Here is a 26,560-nt window from a genome sequence, read left to right as displayed (position 1 = left end):
TGGAAAATAAGAGAAAATTAATATACATGGTATGTGCTGATGTCTGATAGAGAAATCCCTCATAAATGCGTATGAACAATTTTATTTATCTCCATAGATGTGGCCGGGTTGGTGAGCTGCTCTGGAACATCTGCTTCCAGCTGCTGAAGGATTGGAGTAACTTGAAGTGTGTCCCACCATTCTCAGAAACAAGCAATATCAACATTTTCACAGAATTTTATGCTTTATTCTGCAAGATATTGCAGGGGTAAATATACAGATAGTTTTGTGTGAAAATATGTTTACTTGAAAAGCAATGTTTACTTGATTTTGATGAGGGAAGCTCTGTGGTTTTGTCTTGCCTATGAACACCTTTGTGATGGATATTAGTTTCAAAGACTCTTAACACAAAATCATGATGGTGTTGATGTCGTCTGTATGGTATGGTCATGTGTCTTTTTTGCCTTCAATAGACAATAGGTTGGATCACTCCTATTTCCCTCAAGTATAACCTGGATTGCATCCGTTTTGTGTCATCAGAAGTATGCAAGTTGTTCACTAAGACAACAGCGTAGACATGTTTTACCATTCTCTTCTCATATATCCACTAATGTCAGTGCTTTCAATTTGCACATCTGTTTGATTGGATATCAGAATTTTTTAGTAGTAAAATTGACAATACAGGAGACTTGAGCTGCGCTATTAAGGTGACTAACATCATGATAATGTCAGGATACCGTGTTGTTGCTGTAATACTTAGCTTTACATTTTCACTCTTTATTTCTTATTGATTTGTGCCAGAATTCTGAATAGCATTCAGCTGAACAGGACAATTTGGGTAGTACATGTAGAAAATGAAGTGTAGAAAACAAACTATGAAATAAAAGTACAGAAACATAAAATTTAGAAAGAATGTATTGTTTTCCTTCCGTTTTGCCATCCATTTGTCTGTCCTTCCAGCCATTCATACCACTTCATTTTATAGAAGAGTTATATCCCTTTATTGAGATTGTTATTCAGCTGGATAGTACTATGACCTTGACTGAGTTCATTTGTAAGTCTCAGTGTTGTTGTTCATTTATAGCCTTAGATTGACATACTCACTCAGTTTTGTTTCAACACAATAACTCCCAGAACTAATGTTAGTATTAAATTTTGAAAAATTCCACACATTAACTCCCATAATTAATATTATTATTAGATTTTAAAAAATTCCACACAATAACTCCCATAATTAATATTATTATTAGATTTTTTAAAAATCCACACAATAACTCCCTTAATTAATATCAATATTAGATTTAAGCAAATTCCTTACAGTAACTCTCATAATTAATATTATTATTAGATTTAAACAAAATTTGGTTTGCTACTTATTTTCATGAGACCTTGACTGACCTGGCTGTCAGATTTGGTATCATCATTAGCAGAATTATGCCCTCTGATTTTCCAAACATCCACTTTTCTTTCCACACATTATCTCATCTAATTATTATTTGATTTCAACCAAATTATTTATACTTCAGCAGATTGGGGGGGGGGGATTATCGGCCCACCACCACCACTGTGAGACCCCAGATTCATCATCCGGGCTTTGGGATAATGCCCCATACAAGGTAGATCTTAGTTGTCAAAAGCCAATCCGAGCCTTGCATGGTGACCAGACCTTTTCCCAAGGACAATAAAACCACTCATGTGAGACCTCAGATTCATCATCTGGGCCTTGGAAAAATGCTTAGATGTTGATTTATAAAAGCCGATCTGAGCCTTGTATATAAGCCTGGTTGGCAAGATTCTGACAGTGTTTTGAAATCCACTGGGCCAACCATTTGTTAAAACCGAAGAGCCACACGCCTGCGACAAGAGTAATGCCCAGTTTGCCCAGATGCAGTCTCCGCCATGTGCAAGAAAGGTCGCACACATTGCCATGTTTACTGACTTTGATGTGTATTTTAGTATACAGGGTGCTCAACTAAAGATTCTATCGAGACCAATGTGATATCTTGATTTCTTATTGCTGGATCATGTAAATCGATTGTAATGAATCCATGTGGAGTTTTCTGAGCATGTGCATAGACGTTTTTAAACTTATTTATGTCCATGCCACCAGAACATCAAAGTTTGATGAATATTTTGCAGTATATGTTATAAACACCATCAAAGATAACCAGAAAATTACAGTTATCTCTGATCACTTTGTGGATCTGAGCGTACCGTGGTGCAACGTAAATGACATCTGTGTTTTTATGTCTGTCTTGTGAAAAGATTTTGGCTGGATTTTTTTGTCAGTCATGACCTCATCATAAACCATGATTATTAATACTATCATTGAGGTCTTTGACCATTGGTGCATCATTGATGTCATTGATAAATTAAACAACACTTGTTTCAGTGGAACACTCAAGTTCCAAGGAATCATTTGCACCTTCATTGAATTGCTTGAGGACATTGTAACATCGTTGGTCATCCATGGGTGGTGCTACTAAATATAGTTTGTCCCATATGAGTCATCTCATTATCAGGTTGAGCAACAACAACCTAGTTTTACTAGATCCAGCTGGACCAATGATAATGGCTTGAATACAATTTGCTGGATGATGTTTGATGGGTGCTTGCTCATGTTTTGCTGAAAAGTCAATCACATTCATATTGTAGGAATATGTTATTTATAATCATGAGTCTATATTGTGTTCGATGCAAGGCAGTCACTGGATAAAGAGCAACAAGGACGAAGCATAACAGGTAAGAGCTTACAGGCAAGTGTGTAAAATGCGGCACAAAAAAATAAAAGTTTGTAAGCAATCCTGGTAGGCACCACCTAGGTGTTGATGTTGCTGTGTTGTTCAGGAAATTGCCAGGAACTCCATGGTGAAAAATGTCTCCCTGGATATAATTACTGTGGTCCTGGAACAGGACTTTATATCAAACTTGATGAAAAAAATCTAACTAAAGTTGGTGAATTTCCAGTACATGTGATTGATCAAGCAAGTCACGCCCATAATGTCACATATAAAAATAAATATCTGCAACAACAACATATCACTGATGTCAAGTTGATTCACATGCTGAAGTTGATAAAAATACAAATATGAGGGAATCACTTGCGAACTGGTTGATAAGATCGCCTATGAGTGGTAAGTTAGCCGTGGTGCAGGCAATTAGCTCTTTGGTAATTAATAATGTATATTCCGAGAGTATGCTGGAAAGGTACAGCAGTGATTAGCAAACTTGTTGATGCAGCAGGTGTCTCATGTGGTGTTGCCACAGATTGGTTGTCCCAACAGGCACTATGGCAAATTTATCTACTGCCAACTAAAATGATGATTTGATGTCAGCACTCCCAACAAAGTTCATTAGGCAGATATATTGTTTGTAGCCCATGACACTTTTATAACTGACACATCACATAAATGCGAACATGAACAATGGTTTTCAATGTTGCAAGCAGATGCAAGGAAGTGGAACCGCTTTTGACTAAAACAGCTGCTGAAGTCGAAGCTGCGTTTAAGTGAATTTATTCATGTGGAACTGAGCCATCTGGTAGCCTGCGATGGCCATAATTGCTACAGGTTGATCCTGGCAAAGAATTTCTTGCAGCATTTTCATCGATGATGCATCAACATAATGTTGAAGTCAGATGCGGACACAATGTCTTACATCATGATCAGGCAATCATTGAATGATTTAATCAAACACTTGCTGAGGGATTGTTTGGAAATCAGTACACCCAGAAATTACTGAGCAAGGAAAGATCTCGTGAATGGTTTGCAAGACTACCAAGCATAATAACCGTGTTAAACAGCGAAGTCACATGTGGAATTGTTATGAAAACCATCGGTGCAGTCATGAAGAAACACATACTGACTAAGAGGTGCAACTCTCCAGCGAGTCACTCACCAAGACCAGTGCTGGGCAGTAACGTGACTGTCAGGTATTTATATGAACTTGGCAAACTTGAAGGTGGTAAAAAAAGAGCAACCGATCCTATTTTGAGTGTAACCGCACATAAAATTTCCAGCATGGTAAAATCTATGGGTAGGCCTGCGATCTACAGAATAGATTTGGCGGCTCCTCAGCATGGATTTACCCATGAACAACTGCAGGTAATTCCTGAAAATACACAATTACCACCAGCATGGATTTGCGCTAGGTAAGGGCACTAGCTCCTTGACGTCTGTTACACTCAAGACATGTCAGTGTGACATTATTGTGACATTTTCACGTGTGTGGCCCAGACCTCTATTGATTCTGTCCATGGTAGATTGTCGTGGTTCATAAGAAAAATATTGCCATAACATTATTGTGTTACAACAAGCACAGTGATTATTTAGTTGCTGTTTCAGAGTCTTGATAAATTCAAGATTAATTTTTGATTAAGATCAAGTTTGTCATCTCTCTGATAGCCAGTTAATTTTTTCTTTATTGTGCCCAAGACTAAAATCCTGCAGATTGGCATATAGGGTATTCCAGCATTGGGTCCTAATACCTAAGGTTGAACCATCCAGTGCAGCGGAGATATTTTTGTAACTTGAGATACTGCCAGATACACTAAATTTGACCATTCGACACGATCATCAACAATCTAAATGTTGGTATATGAGATTGTTAGCCACTATAATGAACGAATTGTTATTGCATATCCTTGATCATTTCTTTGGACACAGTACATATTTCATCTGAGTTGGAGTCCACGCATCGCCATGCCATCGAAAGAAGCTGTGGTAAGTGCAAGACTTAACACCTTTCTGTTTCATCTCTCTAGCAAGTCTATGACTGGGTGTTAGCCAACCATATTGGAATTTCTAAATAATTCTAACAAATGCATTGTATTGCCAGAACCATCAGGACCATTAAAATAAACTGATTTATGTCAGTAAAAGGATGATTTACTGATGGTGCCATTGACCTTTCTGATAATGGTGGACTTCTTGCATTCCACTGCAGTAATATATGCGAAGAGGTTTACAATCTGCAAGTTCAGAATAATTATGTATTTTCTCATTTTTTTAATTCTCCAATGACCCCAATGAGCAGACTCAGTATGCATCATTTGAAGATTTTTTAAAAGATCTATTTTTGATTTACCTAATGAATCCCTGGCAACTGTAATAGCATCATTTGGAAATCGGTTAATCATTGATAACAGTTTTTTTTATACATATGCAAGCATCAAAGATCTCAAATGAGTAAACTGGGTTGAATCGCTGTCATAGTAGCTGATGATGGTACCAATCAATGATTCCATTTGGTAGGTTTGCACACTCCCTGGATGCTAAAACGTTCTCTGCTGCTGTATCTTCGATCAAATCAAGTTCTGCTCAGTCCATAATAACCTTGTGCAATAGCGCTTGTTATTAGATGAGGTTCCCTGGGTAAATTTGCCAATGAATTTTCAGCTCATATATTTTGCAAATGATATATCATCATCCTCTGGCAACCAGACTTTTTGTGTCCTATATGTAAATATCGCTGTACTCACTGTCAGTGATGTCAATATCACTTTATTGAGCATATATCTCAGTAGCACTATTGGAGCCCAACTATTTATTTTTTGCACAGCAGTTTATTTTTGGATCTGGTTTATTAAAATGATGACCAAACCAACCAACAATAACAAGATGACTGTTTGCTGCAAGTTCAAATGATTCAGTCTCAGCAAATCCAGTTAAATCTTGGAAATCCTGTGGAATTGGACCGTTTGGTAATTTTGTATGTTGGATGACCAAACTGTGAGAAATACAGCTCACTTTCACCAGCTCCAAGAAAACTAGCAGGATAACAAGCTACCATATCAACAGAAATTGCAGCATCAGGATTATATTTGGCGTTCCAGAGACCTCCATGTGTTAATAGCGACCAACAGTTGTTAAGGGAAGCTTTGCTTGGGGGTGTTTCATGGTGAGCCAGCATTCAGGGCAGACTGTTTCACGGCCTGTCACACACGTACAAACTCACAGTTAATTCTTCCATGCAGTTATCCAATAAAAGATTACCATGTTGGTTGGTCAAACATAGTCTTATTTGTGACAATGACTGATTATGACATCGTAAATAAACATGATTAGTGGGCACCAATACAATCAAGTGAGCAGGGGGTCCTCTTGAAAAAGCTATAAAGAACATATCTGTGGGATGCTTGCACCTCCACCTGTGATCCAGACCCAGTAAAAGTGATCCAGACCCAGTAAAACTGCCATCCACTGCATCACAGACACAATTTACAGAAATCGTCAATGTAATATTGACAATGCCAGGAGATATATGACAATGACCACCCGCTGTTGTTATGTTGGAGAATATTTGAAGGGCCTCCTATTTTTCCCCATGCCATATAGATCTTAGGAAAATATTTGTCAGTTATTGAGATCCTGCTTCATATTATCAATATCCAACCCGGTTAGTTTGAACGTAGGCAGTTGGTTTTAGCTGATCTTAAAAAAGTCAAGAAAATGCCTTTTGTATCTTACACCATCTATTGTCAAACTCTCCCTATCATGAATTACTGATTTTATCACAGTTTCTTGACAGAATTCAGCATCAGACCTCACCTAGTTCAGATGTACTGTTGCATTGATTTTTTCTTTGTTTAAGATCATCATTTGGAAATTCAAGTATATATTTCTCCAGTACATTTTTCAGATCATTTTGTGTACTTTTATGTTACTGAGCTATTTCTATGGTTACTATTTTACCAGTAAGCCAAAGGTCAAACAATGACATTAATGTACTTTCTCTTAATATTCTTTCATCTTCATGATGGAAAAGCCACTTCAAGGGATCACTACTACCACGTGAGGCTAATCCCTGCATTTCTAGTACAAAATATCCACTCACCCCATATTGGGTGTTTTCTATTGTCTGGAATTGTTATGGATCTTTGTTTGTCTGATACAATCATTGTGGTTGTGGTTGTCCGACATAAGTTGGTGCTACCAGCAGCCATCCGAACAGAGTTCTGATTGATGACTTATATATGTCAACATTGTAATTGGGCATTGATATTTCAATGTACTTTGATAGCGATCTTTGATTCTCTTCACATTATAGATTTGATTCTGTGTCGAAGTTCATCATTTATTTGCTCAGTTTGATTGATCCTGTTGGAATGCCAATGCTGACTTCTCATTTAGGGGCTGGCTGGCCTGCTCCATCAGTGCTAGTTATATACACAAATAACAGTGAATTGTTAGTGGATAATCCACCAAATGATTTTGCTTTGATATTTGGCCAACTATAATAAAGTCCTAATCGTGCCAGTGTGATCTCAAGTGACAGACCATCAGGTACTTTTATTGAAGTGGGAAAACTAAAATCAAATTCTGGCTGCATTGATGCTGATGATATCATTGTGGTCATCGGCGGTGTTGTATTAGTGATAACCTGTTCCAGAGATGCAAGCATCTTATGTGTAGTTATTTCTGCGGTCATTATAATCTCTGTAGATTCTAAATGTGGCATTGGCAACATTGCTGATGTTGTCTGGATGGTTGCTATCTTGTGATACTGATAATATATAACACTAATTGCTGCAAATCTACTTTCTGATATTACACCATTGTTTAACCCCGTCGACATTATCGATGACATATTTATGCTTTCATTTTTTGCCGCCCATGTTATTTTGGTAGTTTTCAATAATATTAAAGATACCAACAGCGCCAACAAAAACAGCGACACTGTTTCCTATCACTGGCGATATCCCATACATTGCTGATAACGTACTGAATAACATCGTTGTTCTAGCAACCAGTGAAAATACCACATATACGACATTGTCGATGATGATGATATGTCTGCTGTATTTTTTTATTGCTTTGTCATATGCTCGGCGATGATGTTTTCCAGTGATGCCTTTTACGCACATGCTTGATTATATCTGTAAGATTGTGTGGGAGTCACTATTGCTACATATGGTATTAAGTAATCAGTTGAGGTGTTTTGGTGACAAATTCCAGACACCACCAATACATCGTTGAGGTTAAGTTTATATTAGCGGGATCCAACAAGAATGTTTCCTTGGTATTTTGATTTAGCATGATTGACATAGTTCTAGAACATCCATTGGTTGAATAATGCCATGGATATATTGTAAATATCCTAAATTTCGCAGAGCTGAATACAGTGAGCCTGTATACCCCAGATACCTCAGCAGTATGTTTGATAGTGTTATTTTGCTTTGACCATGTTGCTGATCCAGACCCCATCCAGCTCCAATCTGTTTGATTTTTTTCAGCATTGTCATCAAGTCGTGTGCAAATTTCAGTGAGCTTAATGTCAACATACATTGGATTTCCTTAGAAAACACCAATGACTTGTTGAGGTCTACTAGAGTTTCTTTGAAGATTTTTAAGTGCACTCACATGAGCATCATACTCAGTTTGCAGTTTGGTTAATTTATCACTCATTTTTATTAAGGTGGTATTAATCGCTGCGTCTTTATCATCCACTTACAACAATTTTATTTCTGTTCATGCTGAGTTCATTAGTCATTGAATCGCTGGTTTTAGCAAACACATCTATGGATCTCATTGTGGATTGCTGCAGTTGATATGTTTGAGTCTCAGATTTTCTCCATATCAGTAAATACCAGGATGTTGGTTGCACTGAAAACTCGCAGGACAATATCGACCCACTTAATATTGCTAGCCGTTAGCTGCCCACATTGATCCTGGAAAACAACTTCATCCCCGTCAACCTTAGCGAGAAACATAAGATATCAAGCTCATCCTTAGTTGCATACACTGACAAATCAATGTCACCAGAGGCCTTGCTTCTGGCAGATCTTATGTAAATATCTACCAGTACAGTAGTCCCCCTCTTGAACAGCCCCCCTGACCAGCGGCCACCCGCTCCTTGCGGCCAGAATCCGTTGGCACCGACGAGTTTGTGTTCAAAAGTACCCCTCGCGAAAGGTTCACCCGGCTAACGCGACCAGCGGCCAGCATATTAGTGCAAAATTATAAAATTTACCCCTCACAAGCGGCCGCATTTTATTGGAATAGGTATCCAGAACCAGTATTTTATTCATAACGTGTGTTAAATAATCCGATTTCTGTTTCCCGATGTCAGGTTTTCGTTACTGAAAGAAGTGTTACGTAAAGTACATTTACCACTAAGGTTAATATTATATCATTTACGCCTCACGAGAAGCCAAATTTATTCCATAAAAACCGAGAAAGACTCAAATTTTAATCCATACAAAAGGGTACGTACATGTAATCCAATTAGCCTTACTGCTGTGTTATCATAAGATGTCTGGTTTAGTCACTCTGATAATTGTTACGATTACAATTATCGAACAATAGTAACAGCTGAGAAGTGGCAGTATCGATGTACAATACCCAAGTCAGCAGGAAAATGGTTTAATTGCCTTTATGGCTTCCCTTAGTAAGATGTTGAGCTTGTTCACTTTGGTAATCAGTGGCTCCTACTACTGACAATAATTGTCAAAATTACGAATCCTAGCGGCCGCGAGGTCAAATCTGCGTGATGTTAATGGTACATATCGAAGCCCTTTTGGCTTCTCTCACTTAGTTTCAAGAAATGTATAAAAACAATAGGGTACCAGACTGCGACTAACGAATCACGTGACAAGATCACTTCCTTTAAAAACACACGGCAATTTGTTTAGATGCATACAAAATTGTTTTATCAGTATTGTAGTTGGTAACACGAATAACTTACTGCAAAAAGATCAACATGTCATCGAGGAAAATAAAAATTCTCAGTTTAGAGGAGAATGTGAAAGTAATTCAACTGACGAGGGGGGTTCGGGTTCGTCGAGGATCCTTGCAGAAATCTAACGTCGGAAAGACTAAGATAAACAATATCGTGAAAGATAATGAAACAATTCTGCAGAAGTGGAAAGGTGAAATGGATGGAGAAAGGAAGATTGTTTGAGCCAGGAGACGTTTGTATCCTGATTTGAAAGATAAGAAAAAGCAAAAAGTTTGTCAGTTGAATTGGGATATGGCTACTTTACCGCAAGTAACGGATGGTTGCACAGATTTCAAGTGCGACACAATATCAAGTGTTCTGTCATTAGCGGCGAATCAGCTGATGTTAATAATGAAGTTGTCGAAGATTGGAACAAAAGACTAAACGATATGTGCAGGGGATATAACCGCAAGGATATTTTTAGTGTGACGAGACTGGTTTGTTTTTTAGACTGTTGTCAACAAAGTGACAGATGATGTGAACTGTAACATAATTATAAAGACAGTTTTAAAACTATATCAATGGTTATTCATAGCATTCTTTTGAAAATGATGACAAAGTTTGTTTTACATTTATTTCACATCATGCATGTGATTTTTTAATTAAAATATTAAATATTTAAAATTAAATGTACTTGTGACTTTTTTCATATTTACTATTCGCATTTGTCATCCCCCTCTAGAAAGGCCACCCGCATTATAAGGCCACTTCCCTGCTGCATTAGGGGTGGCCTTATAAGAGGGGGACTACTGTATAAATTATAAACCCATTAGTCACATACACTGACATATCATTGTCACCAGTGGCCTTGCTTCTGGCAGATCTTCTGTAAATATCTACCAGTATAAATTGTAAACCTGTTGAAAATGATGGGTGGTGTATTCGTATATGACTTTAGGTGGCGTTGACACAGCGTTAAGTACAGCAATTGCTTCTGGACCGCATATAGGCGGATCCATCAGTGAAGCAGCTGCTACCTATAAGTGTTTATCATTTACCATCTGAATACCAGATTGAGCTGGCAATGTAATCGCTAGCAATTCTGCTGACATATTTTAAAAATTCTTTTGGTGGTGCCAATCCATACAAATCAAAATAAACAACACCAATTGGCCTGAGCTTCCATTGAGATTAATGATACCAGTTTCAACATGGTTTGGTTGTTCCATTAACTGATCATGCATTAAAACTGCTCTAAAAAAATTTATGTTTAATCTCCGAACAGCATCAAGTAAATAAAAAGATTGACATGGGGAGTTTCAGCGAAACGTTCCTGGTAGTTGCAGACCGCATTCCTGGTAATCTTATACCCTGTCCCTTGTTTTGGGATGTTTTTAAACTGTGTGGGGACACTTTGTGTCCTGTTGCTTTTTTCATGCCCCATGAATCTCATCAAGTTATGATACACCCGTGCTATGTTGTTTTGTTTGAAATTCAGTAATTATATCTTTGGATGGTTCCTGGAGTCCATTTATTCTTAGTGAAATCGTAAACACCCTTAAACTGTCAAACACCTTGGGGTTTCTTTCTTGATTTTCCAGTCTTATGTTAGCTTGAAATGCATTGAATATATGTTGTGGTGCTGAAATTCCCTGTTGAGATCCTATCTGCCAAATGTAAAATGAAAAATGTGCTGTGCTTGTAACTGTATCAGTGGTCATTGTCAATTATGACAGCATTTCGTTATCTTTGAAGGAGAGCAGCTGTTCTTCTTTAGTGATTTTTGGTGTCATTGTTGGCTATCCTTCTGAATAAATTCCATCTCCATCAGTAACTTTATTTACCGCCCTGACCATCACAGTTCCACCCTGAGCATTGTGTATAATCATATTATTTTGTTATTAACAATATAATTGATTGATGATCTTATTGATCAGTCGCTGTAGTAATTGTCTGTAATGTCATCAATTAGTGCCCAATAAACTCAGCTATCCATGAAGCCATCGGTAAATAAACGCTTATAGATAGCAGCTGCTTCATTGATGATTTAGGGGGAGTTATTGCCGGCTCATCTTTCACCAACCGAAATTTCTTATTGATCCACATCAGTGGGGATGTTATTGGGACAGAGTTAATCATAATCACCAGAGAGGTAGTGATCTCTACGATCCCATCCAAATGCGGCAATGTCAAGTATTTGGTCTTTATCCCTGATAGTGGCAATTCCTTCCTCAGTAAATTTATCCACTATACCGGTTCTAACATGCAGATTTGATTCCGATGGTGGTGGTTCAGCAGGTTGCTGGGGTGGTGGAGTGGGTTGAAGATGACCAGCAATATCCACCGGTCATGTTGCGAAAGTTTTTTGTGTTGCCTCAGTTGCTTTAAAAAGAATTGGGCTGGATTGACAATTGGTTTAAATGACTTCTGTACCTTCTGTACATTCCGCTTGAGCTTCCTGATGTTTTTGTAGTTGCTGTTTGACAGAATTACAGACGGGGAGATATTTCATAATTGACTCTAGTTGTTGCCAAGCTCGTTTAGCTGTACGAGGTTCCATAGTTAGTGCATAGTCACCCATTATTGTATTATTAAACAATTTAATTACTTATCACCTGTAAGCATAATTGCTAAAATAAACATGAAACTCAGTAAACATGGCGATGTGCGCAGCCTTTTTTTGCACCCCCGGTGGAGACCGCATCTGGGCGCACTGGGTGTTACTCTTGTTGGTATGTGTCTCTTTGGTTTTAAAAAATGGTTGGCCCAGTGGATTTCAAAATGCAGCTGGAATCACGCCAACCAAGCTTACATTACAAGGCTCAGATCAGCTTTTGGCAATTAAAATCTAAGGTTTTTTCCAAGGCCCAGATGATGAATCTGATGTCACATGGGAGTGGTTTTAATGTCCTCGGGGGGAAAAGGTCTGGTTACCATGCAAGGCTTGGATTGGCTTTTGACAATTAAGATCTACCTTGTATGGAGCATTTTCCCAAGGCCCGGATGATGAATCTGGTTCCTCACCAGGGCAGGGGGCGCTCCCCACCCACCACCAAAGTCTGTTCACCTCCCCTGCTACTGCTTCTTAATATTGATGAGACCTTGGCAGAGTTCCTTTGTCAGCCTTCTATGACATTGTTTAGCAGTTGTAACCCTTGATTAATCAGACCCACCCACTATCTTTTCTGCACAATAATTCCCTTAGTTATAACTGCATTTAATATATGGTCTGGTTTGATATTGATGAGACTTTGGTTTATTTCAGTTATCAGCTTGCTGCATGCATGACTGTTTTGCAAAGTTTTTGCCCCTCAGTGTCAGGCCCACCCATTTCTCCACTCAAGTTGCCTTTGATTGTCAGACTCACCCTTTTTACACTCACTCACTTCATAATTATCATTGGATTTCAGCAATTTGATATGCAGCTTCATGTTCAAGAGATCTTACCTGTGTTCATTATGGACATTTTATGCAGTTGTATAGTGGAGCAGGGTTCCCACACTACTGGGAAAACTGGACAAAATCAGGAAATAAGGACAGGCATGGCTTTTACTGGGGAAAACTGTGTAATTCGACAAAAGTTGGTTCTAGTCAGGGAAAACAGAAAATGAAATATGTCAAAATTAACTTAGGATGACTTTGAAATTTTGACTGAAAGTTTTGGGGAACTGTTAGATTATGTCCACTTGCTGCATGGGATGATAGGTCTTAGCCTGTTTAGGTCTAAGTTGACACTTTGTCCGGTCAGGGACTGGTTTACTATCAGTTTTCATCAGCAATCAGTTCTTGTCATGGTCTTTTTAAAAATGGGCAGATTTTGACATTAAACTTACTTGTGCATTGTCATAGCCTGTAGAACCTTTCAAAGTGAGTTGGGAAAGCAAAAATGTTGTTAAAAAGCAGAACAGAATTTCACTAATCCTTCTGTTTTATATAGCTTAGCTAGGTGGGGGTATTGAAGCATATGCTGAATTCATATGCAGTAAAAGACAAATAAGCAGAAATAATGAGGGACACTTCATTTGTTAATTGCAGTAATGGGCGGCTAAATAAATTGATGCTTGTAAGAATTAAATTAGCAAGGAATTCTGTATACTAGATATATTTATTCCATGGACAGTGTCAGCCTAACATTGTTTTGAGAACCACCAGATTGTACATTTTTAACCAGATATACCTTTGGCTCTGTTAAATTATTTTTGGCCACATGAACTGCACCTAGCAAAATTCACAATAGTAACCAATTTATCAGAAACAGCTAGCACTGCATATTCATTAGTGTTTTGTACATGTATACATTGATCTGAAATTACAAATTAATAGATCGACATTTTAAAATTTAGTCCTGATAAGATATTTATGGTCAGTTTTCACACAATATGAAGAAATGATTCTCCATAAATATTTGTTTTTTTAATTGAAAAATGCTATAGATCAATTTTCGGTTCATTGTTTTGACAATATTTATATTAATATTCACCCAGAAAAGATATTGGGTTTCTTTTTTCCAAATGGTTTAACTTTTACCGACCTGTTTTGCTACTTATTCACCTACATTAAATAAAACAATTTTAATTCTAGATGAGAACCTTAGTAGATGAGAACCTTAGTAGATAAGAACCTTAGTAGATGAGAACCTTAGTAGATGAGAACCTTAGTAGATGGCCTGTACAGTAATTCTGTCACATAGTGTCTAGCCTCGAGCTCAACCTCAACATCATGAACCATATTGAGACTGAATATGGTCGCAGTGAATTTCCATCAAGAATGAAAACCCTTTGTTGATTGCATGTGATGTCGCTTGAGTCAAAGAGGGGGAAGCTTGCCCCGCTAATCAAAATGACTGCTCTGCAGCCCATGAACTCCAGTAGCATGTTTGATCTTGGCGTCATGAACCTTATCACCACTAGATATAGTTGCAGCATTTCCTAAAAGAATGAAACCCTTTTGCTCATCTGTAACCCTGCACATTTGGCCCTAGTGTCTTGTAAAAAATTCCATATGCAATGGGAGGCATCATCGACCATTTTGGTCGCAGCTCTGACCAGTGCATTGAAAATTTGCTGTAGGAAGAAATTGCTGCATTCTTAGTGCAATATTAAGGAAACAGTGCTAATCCTAGTCAGTTGTCTTTTACAGAAGTTTTGAAATGGGAGGGAACTCCCTGAACTAATGGAAGAAATGCAAAACTTTGTTAGTAGCTAAAACCACAAACTGATCATCACTTTGGACTTGTATACTGACCAGTCATGTGACATACACATCAACTTGTGGGGTCCTTAGGGTACAAAAGGTTCAGTGGAATTAAGTATAAACATGTCAATGCAAATGCACTTGGTGAAATGAAGCAGGTCAGTGAAGTGACTTTGTTAAATTGCTGTGAAAGTGGATGACAAGAACACTTTCACATGTGCTACAGTGTATGGTAGCTGTCAGCTGTTGTATTTATTAAATGACTATCAAATTTCCTTCAGCACTAAAGCTACTCTGGACCAGCAAATCAGCAACTTAAACTGGATAAACACCTCACTGATCATACAGAAGACCAGGCTTTTGTAGGTTACTGTTTATTGATACTTGGATGGCAGCAGGTCACAGAAAGGAATAGTACGTGGCACCAGGTTTCATGTAAATGCTGCCTCTTTCTTTGATCTCTAGCCATCTAGATGTTAGTAAATAATGGCCCACAATAACCTTGTCTTTAGTACTTGTCACTCAAAACAAGCATCTTCAGTGTTTCATTATAGCCTAGAGAGAAAGTGACAGCCACTGATACATGCAAATTCACATAGTGTACATGCATCTAAAATAAGGACCATGATAACAATTGAGACAGGTAATATCTTTGTTAAGATGTCCGGTTAAATTAAAGCTTATTCTTTGAAAGACAAATTGAATGTGTTAAAGCAACTTATATCTCGTGAAATGAAATGTCCTGTTGCTAAGGCCTAAACTTGTGCAGAGAGATCATATGAAATCACTTGATGAAGTTAAGCACTGTATCAACATTGGTAAGGACTGCCCCAGTGATGAATGTTAGACTGACACTGAAATCATCCCATTTTTCCGAGGCAGCAGAAAAGAGAATGTAAGTCCTGATTAGGAGGAAATAGGTTCTACTATTGACATTGGTGAGGAGGATCCACTGGAAGCCATATTTAGATTTGAGAAAGGACTGATGTAGTTACAAAGCTGGTTGTTGCACCATTATGCAGCTGAGAAACATCATAGACTTTGCAAAAAAATGAGAACGGCCAGGTCTGAAAAGATATAAAATCATAAAATACTGCAGGTTCTATATACTCTGTATGAGCAAATTGTGCTTAATGTATTTGGATTAGAACTGCTTATGAACAAATGTGCTTTTTTCAGACATCATTGGTTTTTACATGGATTATATACATGCATGTAAGATTGTTATTTCTGTTGTAAAATTCCCCAAAACATGCTGCACATGATGTGACATCATTCAGTAGCCATTTATTTGACAAAAATGACTTAAAATTACTCATTGCAGTATTTTTTACATCTGAAACTTCCTTTGAAACAAGGGGGACAATAGTTCCTGGAAGGGGCCCCAAGTGGTCGAGTGGTCTAAAGCACTCACCATTCAGATCACTGCCATCTCACCTCTGTCTGCGTTGGTTTGAGTCTCAGGCTTGGCTAGCGTGGGTATGTGCGAAAGCCTGCCAGTAGATTCTTGTGGGTCAGTGGTTCTTCCCTGGGTTTTCCAGGGTTCTTCCTCCACCAGTTAAACTGGCCGCCATGTATAGCCTATCTTGTGCTGAAAATGGCGTTAAACCCTAAAACAACAACAACAACAAGTTCCTGGAATTTGCATGTTCCTGTTTTGCATAGTGTCAGCCCAAGCATGTAATGTTACATAAGGGCTCTACAACATCTAGAAGAAGGCACTTTCTAATCTTGGGCCATTGAAATTACAATGTAAAAATTGTCATCCAAAAATATGATAAACTCTTGCTTGGTTGGAGGTGATACTGATGTTTTTACTCTTTATTTTTCAGGACTTTCCTTGTGACAGAACAAGATTCTTATGTTGTGAAAACAGATAAGAAGAGTTGGCCAAAAATTGTTGTCAGGTAGAATGATAAATATGTTACTTTGGTTAGTTGTGGTTTAGTTTTTACAACACTTTAAAGTAGCTGAGTGAAGAGGTCTGTTTTAACAAAAAAAACAAAAAAACTAGTATTTACTTGCTTCCCTGTGTCCTTTGGTAAGTAATTGCTAACCATTTCCATTAATTTAAGTAAATTACAATTTTAATTATAACAGAAGGTGAAGTTCTCCGTGCTGGTTTAGAAAAATCCACCGCTGCTTTGTCACACAGTGAATAGCTACAATCTATTGTGATCAGTGGTCATTGTTTACTCTGGGCTGGAATAGATTCATAACAAATCCTTTCAGGCAATTAGAATTGAATGTAACTATTCACTTTGTGGCACACCAGAAGTTGATGCCTCAGATTCGGTTTTCAAGTAGAAGCTTCATTACAGAATGAAGAGACCTAATGATAAAACTACAAATTGAGAGAAAATGTGGCAATTTGAGTTTGCACATTTCACATTAGTATTGTGAAAAATAAATTTTGCACATAAACGTACAGAAAAAAGGAAATAACTTCATTAGAAATAGTTATTTATTGACAGTGATTCCCAGCATGATTATAAAATGAGTATGTTTAACATCCCCCACCCACTCTGTCTTCTTACTGTCGAGGTAACTTGTGCACTTAAACTGCTACTTGCTGAAATAATAACATCACAGTACTTGCAGGCAACTGATAGCTGTTCCCAGTGCTTATAAACATTATGGTCTCTTTGGAAGTGAACCTATGACTGACTCCAGATATGATACGATGAATTGTGATTCTTCAGTTTTAAAAAAGTTGAAATGATAGTGCTAAAAAGTTGAAATGATAGTGCTAAAAAAGTTGAAATGATAGTGCTAAAAAGTTGAAATGATAGTGCTAAAAAAGTTGAAATGATAGTGCTAAAAAGTTGAAATGATAGTGCTAAAAAGTTGAAATGATAGTGCTAAAAAAGTTGAAATGATAGTGCTAAAAAGTTGAAATGATAGTGCTAAAAAGCAAATTGCTTAACCTTCTCATTATAATGATTCAACATCAAAAATAGGTTCTCATTCAACCACTGTTGGAGTAAACCATTGGCTGAGCAGTTGTAAACTTGCATTATTACTCGAATGTTGCTTGATAGGCACTTTTCATAAAGAAATAAAATCACATGATATGGGTCTCATAAAGTCAGCTATTTCTACAACACATGCCATATTTTAAAACCATTTTTTTGTTGGCAAATAAGAAATGACAGAAGGGCAGGAAACATTACCATTGGCAGGGTTTGTATATGCTTAGCCCCTGGCTTATTCCTGTATGGCTTCCACCCCTCCAGCACATCAATAAATATATCTGGATGGTGGCCAATTATTTTTAATAAGCCCATTTGGTCATTGCATATATAAATGAGCATGTTTGAAGAAAGACATAAAAAACAACTAAAATTGAATACCATCAAACCAGTGGTGACCCATGAGAAAAAGCAAAACTAACCTTTGTACACAAGCCTGAAAATAATGTTCAGTATGAGTCAGATGTACATCCTAGATAGACAAAACAGATGGCATACAGGTGTGGGTCAACATCCTATTCAATGGTACATCGAAATTAAATGTAGAAAAGGCAGAATACTGCCTAATTAAAATTCACACATTTTAAAGGTAGAGTGAAATTTTCATTTTCTTTAACAAACAATTTAGCCTTTCTTGGTCTTGTGGTTCAAAACTTTATAGAACTCTACTGGTTAAGATAAATTGAATAAATAAGAATTTAAAAAGAAATTAAAAAGTATGGATATTTATTTCATCAAAATACCTGTCTGAACAAGCAGACAATGGCATTAATTGATTTAAATTTCTAATACAGCATCATGGAACGGATACAGATTCTAGCATAGTAGTCAGCAAAGCACTGATTTAAGAAAGTGAAACTTTGGCAGATATCATGTTAGTGAAAAATCTATTTTGGAGCAAATGTTTTGAGGAGGATGTTGTGTCATGACTACAGCACATGGTAACAGTGCCGAGTTTTAACTTTCCTTACTTGTTAGATCAACTTCATTGATTGTGATGAAATTACACAGGGAATTCATCATACAAATACCACATATGCTGAAGTTTTAGGTTTTGTTTTTCTTTTTCTTAATTGTTCATTTCATTCAATATGCCTTGCATATATAGCATGTAGAAATAACTATGCAGTGAAAGCTTGTTGAATGGGAAATTTTTGTAATGTGCTGGAAGCCTCTTCCAGATTTTTTTAGTAACTAAATAAATGGAACTATACAGAATAATTTTCTCCATCAGAATCCTGGCTGCTGAGAAGCTAGATCGTCTAACAAGAGGAAGGGAGGTGACTGCATTCTTCTGCTATGAGCAGAAAGTAAATATGGCTTACTCACCTGAGCGGTGCTCCCTGGATCTCAAACTGGTGGAAAAGTACAGTGAAAAACTCAAGGTAGGTGTGGGTCAACAGGACTCAATATGATAACTTTAATTACACTAGTTGATGAATGTACAAGTCATATTTCAAACTGGTTCATTCAGTAAGTACATTTTCCAAAGCATCTGATGTTTTATAGCTGACTGTTCAGACTGGTTCATTCAGGAAATACATTTTCCAAAGCATCTGATGTTTTATAGCTGAGTGTTCAGACTGGTTCATTCAGGAAGTACATTATCCAAAGCATCTGATGTTTTATAGCTGAGTGTTAGGAAACATCTCAGCGACTGATTTTTTTTATTTACATAGTACTTTTATTGGTTGTTTCATTCATTGTTTTTACTTTTCTCTAGGTTTAGGGTTATTTGGGTAGGTTCAGACAGTCATTCAGACCTGTCAGTAGATAACACCTATTAGCTGACTGTCCTTGAATGGTAACTATATTTTAATAGAAATAATGTAAAGATCTCAAACATAACATGTACATGGAATGTCTTTTAGACCAATATGAATTCGCATACATGGCAGATATGGTGTTAGAAACATCACACAGATGTTTACTGATGAACTAAAGTGAGTTTATACCAAGCGCAGAATACTCGCTGATGGAATCACCATTTATGGGAACCATGGTTCTGTGAACTGAGTTAAGGCAGACAGGGTAATGTAATGCACTAGCAAAACAAATGTTGGTATAGTTATGTATTCGCTGGGACAACTTGCAGTTCCTCTCATGAAATTCTTGGCTTGGTGGCTTTTCTGCTTGTTCATTAACAGGCCCCAAATGGTAACATGTTGGTTGTCTTGGATTATCAATCCATTCTGAAATCGTAGGCACATCCATGGACCACACTGGGTCAGTAGCATGACACTGTCCTCCTTCTAATTCTCCTGGTGCATACGGATACCAAATAAACTTGTCTCCAAGTGGTTGTAATGGTGCTGGCTTAGATATAATTTTCTGAGTAAATGTGACAGTCTTTTGTCAAATCACATTCACTGGTTTTAATCTGATTGTGCAAGTAACTTCATTGTTTAGTTCTGCTATGACTAATGGAAGGTGTGTTGCTCATTTGTCAGACTGCTGACAACAATTCTTGTGTGTACTGATGACCGCATAACTTTTGTGAGTGTGCAATTAAATTGTTCCACAATAGCTTGGTCATAAATTCTCAAAGCACGTGCTGTTTCTCCCTGTGATGAGCCTTATTTTCTCACATGACCTGTAGCCAAACTGCACAATAGCTAAAGGTTAGTCTTAAGTAAATAAGCAAAAAAGCCAGAGTTACTACTCAACAGTTAATCCTTATCATTGCAATTTTTCTTTCAAAAATGACTGCCCTTCTGACATACTTTAAAGAAACATTGTTCTGCAGTGTGTGTATATATGCACCAGCAGTTGATTGGCAGATAAACCGTAACCTATTTTGTTGTAACTAACATTGTGTGTGTGTGTATGTGTGTGAATATTCAGCTTTGTTCACATCTGCAGTCCAAGCTACCATACGTGTGGCAACTACTTTTCCCACATTTATTATCCCACCTTATTTCCTTATTGTCAACTCTTAAGGCATTTAACATTGTTTACTAAATAACATATTTATTCAGAGTTAGCTTTTTGAGGGCACATAGGCTGTGTGATATGTTTATTCATTATTTCTTTTAATTTGATGATGGTAATTAACATTTACATATGGTACTCTAATATGTAAGTTTCTTTGTTAGGAATGGAGATGCTATTTTGCTTGTAGAGGAAATTATTCAGTATTCACAGTGATCATACTTGGGATTGAAACTGATTGCTGACAGTTTTATTGTTGTCGTTTATGGGTTAAAAAAACCTTAACAAATTTATGCAAATAATGTTTAAACTTGACATTCTATTTACTGAAGAAAAAAATTCTTGTAGTGTGATGATAAATATTTTGTCACAAGAATATTCAAAGGTGATAAAATAGAATATGGCCTCAGTGGATTGCTTATGATATATCAATTTATGTCAGTTTTTTTTGAGGAATGAAAAGCAACAGACATAATGTAATGAAGCAGCAGAGGGGCTGTACAGACCGAAACTTTTTGCACAATAAACCCCTCCAGGAAACTATTCCTCGATAGAGGGCTTATTTCGACGAAATAAACCCTTCTATTCAGAATACAGGACAAAAAAAAATGTCCCCCGAAAACTCGAAGAGTTTCCAGGGACAAACTCGTTGAGTTTGCACTGACAACTTGGGTTACTTCAATAAATCTGAAACAGTTTCCGTGGCGGGGTCGTTATTGAAAAATCCATGGGTCGGGTCCATCCCCTCTGCTGCTCTGGGAAATGAGTTTCCAAGGAAAAACATTTTTATGTTGCAAATAGTGTATCAAGTCCAATACGGTATCTTGTTCTGGGATCGTGTAAATTTATTGTCACAAATCCGTGAGGTTTTCTTTGAGCATGACTGAAGAAATTTTTAAATTTATTTAAATCCATATCGCCACCACACCAGGTTTGATGAATATTTCTCAGTGTATGTGTATCAACTCCATTGAATATCGCAAGAAGATTACAATTATCCCTGATTACTTTAGGAATTTGTGTATAACGCTGAGTAACATAAATCACATCAGTGTTTTTGTGACGTCCCCGGGAAAATATTCTTGCGGGATTTTTTTGCTTGTCCAACATAACATCATCATACACTACTAGGTTGTTAATTGATTCATCAAGATCCTCGACGCTGGGGGCTTCTTCGATATCAGTGATAAATTCAACAACATCCTCACCGTCTTTACTCAGCGCGCTTGCACTCTCATTAAAATCTTTTATAACGTTATAGCATCGTTGATCATCTACAGATGGAGCTATCAAATACAGTTTATCCCATTTCATCCACTTCATTATCAAGTTCAGCAACAGCTGTGTTTTACCTGAACCGGATGGCCCAATTATAATCGCGCGGATAGAGTTTGGTAGCACTGAATTATGCTTAACTGGCTCTTTCTTTTTTGTCGCAGAAAAATCTGTAATTTCCATTTGTATATAAAGAATAATAATTATGGATCTATATTGTGTGAAGTGTAAGGCACGAACCCCTACGAATGATCTAACAACCATTACAACAAAAAATAACAGACAAGCACTTTCTGGTAAGTGTACGCGATGTGGCACAAAAAAATTTAGATTTAAAAAAAAAAGCGAGAATTTAGCGGAGGTGACATTGCAGCCAAACTTGGAAAGCTCCCCGGAACTCCCTGGGCAAAGTATCCCGGAGAAAAACATCTCCCAGGATACAATTACTGCGGTCCAGGGACCCGACTAGATATCAGACTTGATGAACAATCTAAACCAAAACCGGGAGAGTATCCGATAAACGCTATCGACGCAGCGTGTCACATACATGATGTTGCTTATCGAAGTAAAGATCTACAAGACAGGCATATCGTGGATGTGAAATTAATTCATGCACTAAGCGCCATAAAAAATAAATCATTTAAGGAGTCACTCGCTAATTGGTTAGTAAGATCAGCGATGAAATCTAAATTAGTATTAGGCGCTGGATAATTAAATAAAAATGCAAGCGATTTATTATTCCCCAATCAGATACTGGAGAGGTAACTCAGCAATTAATAAACTCGCCAACGCGGCATCAGTAACACGCGAGGTTGCCAAAAATTGGCTATCAAAACAAGCAATATGGCAAATCTACTTACCACCACCTCGACAAATCAACTTTGCACATTTTGATGTTAGTGTGCCCAATGAAGTTCATCAGGCTGACATACTATTCCTGCCTCATGATACTGTCCGTAGAAAAATATACAAATACGCGCTAACAGTAGTTGATGTTGCCAGTAGATACAAAGAAGCAGAACCGTTAGCGACTAAAACAGCGTCCGAAGTCGCCTCTGCGTTTAAACGAATTTATCAACGAGGACCTCTAAACTGGCCACGATTATTACAAGTTGATCCTGGCAAGGAATTTCAGGGCGCGGTGTCATCACTGACAAAGCAGCATAACGTTACCATACGACGAGGACATACTGAAATTCATCGGGATCAGGCAATTGTTGAGCGATTTAATAGAACACTCGCTGAGAGATTATTCGGATACCAGTACGCGAGGGAATTCATTTACGATACGAGATCTCGTGAATGGGTTGCAAGACTGCCAAACGTGATAGCCGCACTGAATAATGAAATTACCAGAACAACAAACATGAGACCTGTAAATGCAATCACAAAAAAATATATACCCCGCGTCAGTGAACGCGGACAACAGCAACAAAATGTTTCAACGCAGCCAGGGACGCTAGCGTCCCCACTGCTGGGTAATGTCACCGTTAGGTATTTATACGAACCAGGCGAACTAGAAGGAGGAAAAAAAAGAGCAACCGATCCCACATGGAGTGTTACTACACATAAGATATCCAGCATAACCAGATCAACTGGGAGAAACGCAATCTACAGATTAGATTCGACTGCTCCTCAACGCGGATTTAAACGCGAGCAACTTCAGGTGATTCCCGAGGATACACAATTACCACCCCGATCACTAAAGTGATCCGCACTGAAGTGATTCAATCATTTAAATAACTGCAGCAACACCTCTGCGTCGGTTACACTCAAGACAGGTCAACATCACATTTTCACGTGTATGACCGCGACTGCTATCTATTCTATCTACGGTGAATTGCCTTGGGTCGTTTTTCGAATACTGCCACAGCAATAAACAATTACAACTCGCACAGTGATTATTCTGCTGTTGTTGTAATTGTATTACAAATTCAACATCCAAACTTTGTTTGGGATCAAACTCTCTACCATTTTTTTTGTCGCTCTGTTTGTAACCGGCTAATTTCTTTCTTATTGTGTCATCAGCGATTGAGCTGTCGTTGACAACATCATCTAATACAATTCTTCGTAACTGACCTATCCTTCTTACTCTTGACACGGCTAAATAAACTAAATTTGACCACTCGATGCGATCATCAACAATCCAAACTGTTGTATCTGAAATAGTTAGTCCCTGCGAACTGTGGATGGTCATAGCGTATCCTAGCGTCCACGGGGATTTGCTCATTTTCAGTGCCTGTTCAACAGCATCAACATCAACTGTGACAATATCATTTAATACTAAATTCTGTTTCTCCGGACCCGACGCAGTCAGGCGCCCTGGAATATCAACATCAATATTCTGCAATCGCGTATCAGCTGGTCTATAACACAACGGCACTGGCAACATGGGAAATTTCTTCTGATGTAACTGAAATAACCGCTGCTGAAGTGTGTCCCTGACTATCTTTCTACTTGCCACAATTAAATCACCTGGTTTCCACGTTTCCCAAAAGTCGCTCAGCGAAGTCTCTGGAATTATTTCACGCATTATCTCACACTGGACTTTATTGGTTTGTAGCCTGATCAGTGCCTTAAACTCTTTCAGCGTTTCATCGAGTGCTCTAACATCGTTAGTTATTTCCTCATAATAATCTACAAAAGTTTTCAGCCACTCGTGTGGAGATTCACCTGTAAATGGGGGTGGTTGACCATGATCGCCGCACATCACCACTGCGGTATTTTTCTTTAGCAGCCAATCCAGAAACTGTTTTAATGTATCCAACGGCACAGTGTCTATCTCATCCCAGATGATTTTCTCGGGAATATATTTCGTTCCCATTCGTTCAGGTGTCCACGTGCCGCCGCTGTATTTGAAAAAACTGTGATACGTGCACGCGTTAACATCCCGTTGTCTCATCTCCCTGGCAAGTCTGTGTGTGGGTGTTAGCACAATCATGTCAGAGTTTCTAAATAATTCAATCGCTCGAGTTGTTTTACCAGAACCACCAGGACCGTTCAGATAAACTGTTTTGTGTCTTGTAACAGGATCGTGCACCGGCGGCAACAACGAAGTTGCCCCCGACGAAACCATCGAAGATATTTCTGCGCTGCGATACTCATCCTCGATTTCAACATCAGCCGATTTACAATATCCGTGTAACATTTCATTCTTTATTCTCCACGAGCCCCACGATGGATCATCCGATATAACATTATCCAACAGCGCTGAGTGTTTTTTATCAATATAAAATGAATCCGTTGCAACTCTCACTGCGGCAACAGGGAATCTATTGATCATTGACAACAAATTTATGGATACATAAGCCAGCATCGAAGATCTCAAATGTATGTACTGAGATGATTCTCCGTCAATATAACTAAAAACAGTCCCTAGTTTTTCCCCGTTTGACAGAAACACATCTTTGCGGTTACAGAACATGTTGTTCGTGGCTGCATCAGCGACAATAAGATCCAATTCAGTCTTGTCCATGATTAATCGACTGTGATGTTGTTTATGATCATACGCTCCACCTTGAGTGAATTTCCCTATTATTCTTCGTCCTAGATCTTTTGCTGTGCTTTCATCATTTCTGAGTTTGCTTTTAAGTACTTCAGGAGCTTTCTTGATGATAGCGTCGATAGAAGTTTCTGGATATTCTCGTGACCAATCTTCGATGACTTCTTCTAACGTAACCGGCGTTGGAGTTGGCAACCAAACTTCGGTTTGACGACAATAACATATAATCGCTTCGCTGACCGTCAGCGACAACAGTATTCGACTGTCAAGCATGTATCGCAATAACACTATCGGTGCCCATCGCTTCTCAACGAAATGTCTGCCAAACCAAACATAACACACAGGATGTAAATCCTTAGCGAATTTAAACGACGACACACAAGCAAATCCGGTCAAGTCAAAATCGGGTAAAACACCGTTGACAGCTACTCTTGTCATGGTATTGCCAGCGTGGCCAAACCGTTTAAAATATTCGCTGCATTCTCCACGCCCAAGGAAACTTGCTGGATAACACGCCGTCATGTCCACGGATATCATACCGCGGTGATCATACTGAGTATTCCACAAACCGCCGTGTCCGTATTCGACACAGCTCTGCTGGATATCAGCAAGAAAACTTTTCGGAGTTGGTCTCCATGAATTTCGTTCCCGGGCTACATGCGCGACAACACCCGGGACAGTAAAACAGTGTGTCAGTAACGTATCAGTGTTGCCAGCATGATATTTTTCTGCGAGTTTTTTCATTTCCTGCTGTAACGCCATTGTTCTGTATATTTCCCCGTTGGGTCTCACAAACTGATCATATTCTCCATCTTCGCTACTTCTGAATAACCACACAGACACTGGATCGGTTTTACTTATCTGATAAATAAAATCAAACATGCTCCCAGAATTGCTTTGCAATTCCGGATAATACTTCACAACACGGTCTTGCGGAAATATCCTAACCGAGTCAGTCCAGGCGTGACTGTTATGATCGATAATAGTTATTGGTGTTCCACGGGAATTGTATTTACACTCATACAATACCTCACCGGTTAACGATGAAACC

At 38.1% G+C, this 26,560-nt stretch overlaps 1 protein-coding gene across 4 annotated transcripts in view; it reads left to right on the top strand.

The window, feature by feature from the left end:
- Nucleotides 1-26,560, top strand: part of LOC149778444 (signal transducer and activator of transcription 1-alpha/beta-like) — a 164,515-nt gene that overhangs the window by 52,080 nt on the left and 85,875 nt on the right. For all 4 annotated transcript variants that reach the window (XM_089939280.1, XM_089939279.1, XM_089939278.1 and 1 more), the window contains exons 9-11: nt 98-247; nt 16,662-16,736; nt 19,036-19,186. In XM_089939280.1, coding sequence (XP_089795406.1) covers nt 98-247; nt 16,662-16,736; nt 19,036-19,186 — 376 coding nt within the window. The remainder of the gene's footprint in view (nt 1-97; nt 248-16,661; nt 16,737-19,035; nt 19,187-26,560) is intronic.

Source organism: Sinohyriopsis cumingii, chromosome 17 (assembly GCF_028554795.1).
Source record: "Sinohyriopsis cumingii isolate HCF-2022 chromosome 17, ASM2855479v2, whole genome shotgun sequence".
Lineage (NCBI taxonomy): Eukaryota > Metazoa > Mollusca > Bivalvia > Unionida > Unionidae > Sinohyriopsis > Sinohyriopsis cumingii.
The sequence above is the reverse complement of the archived record's forward strand: the minus strand, read 5'-3'. Positions and strand labels throughout refer to the sequence as shown.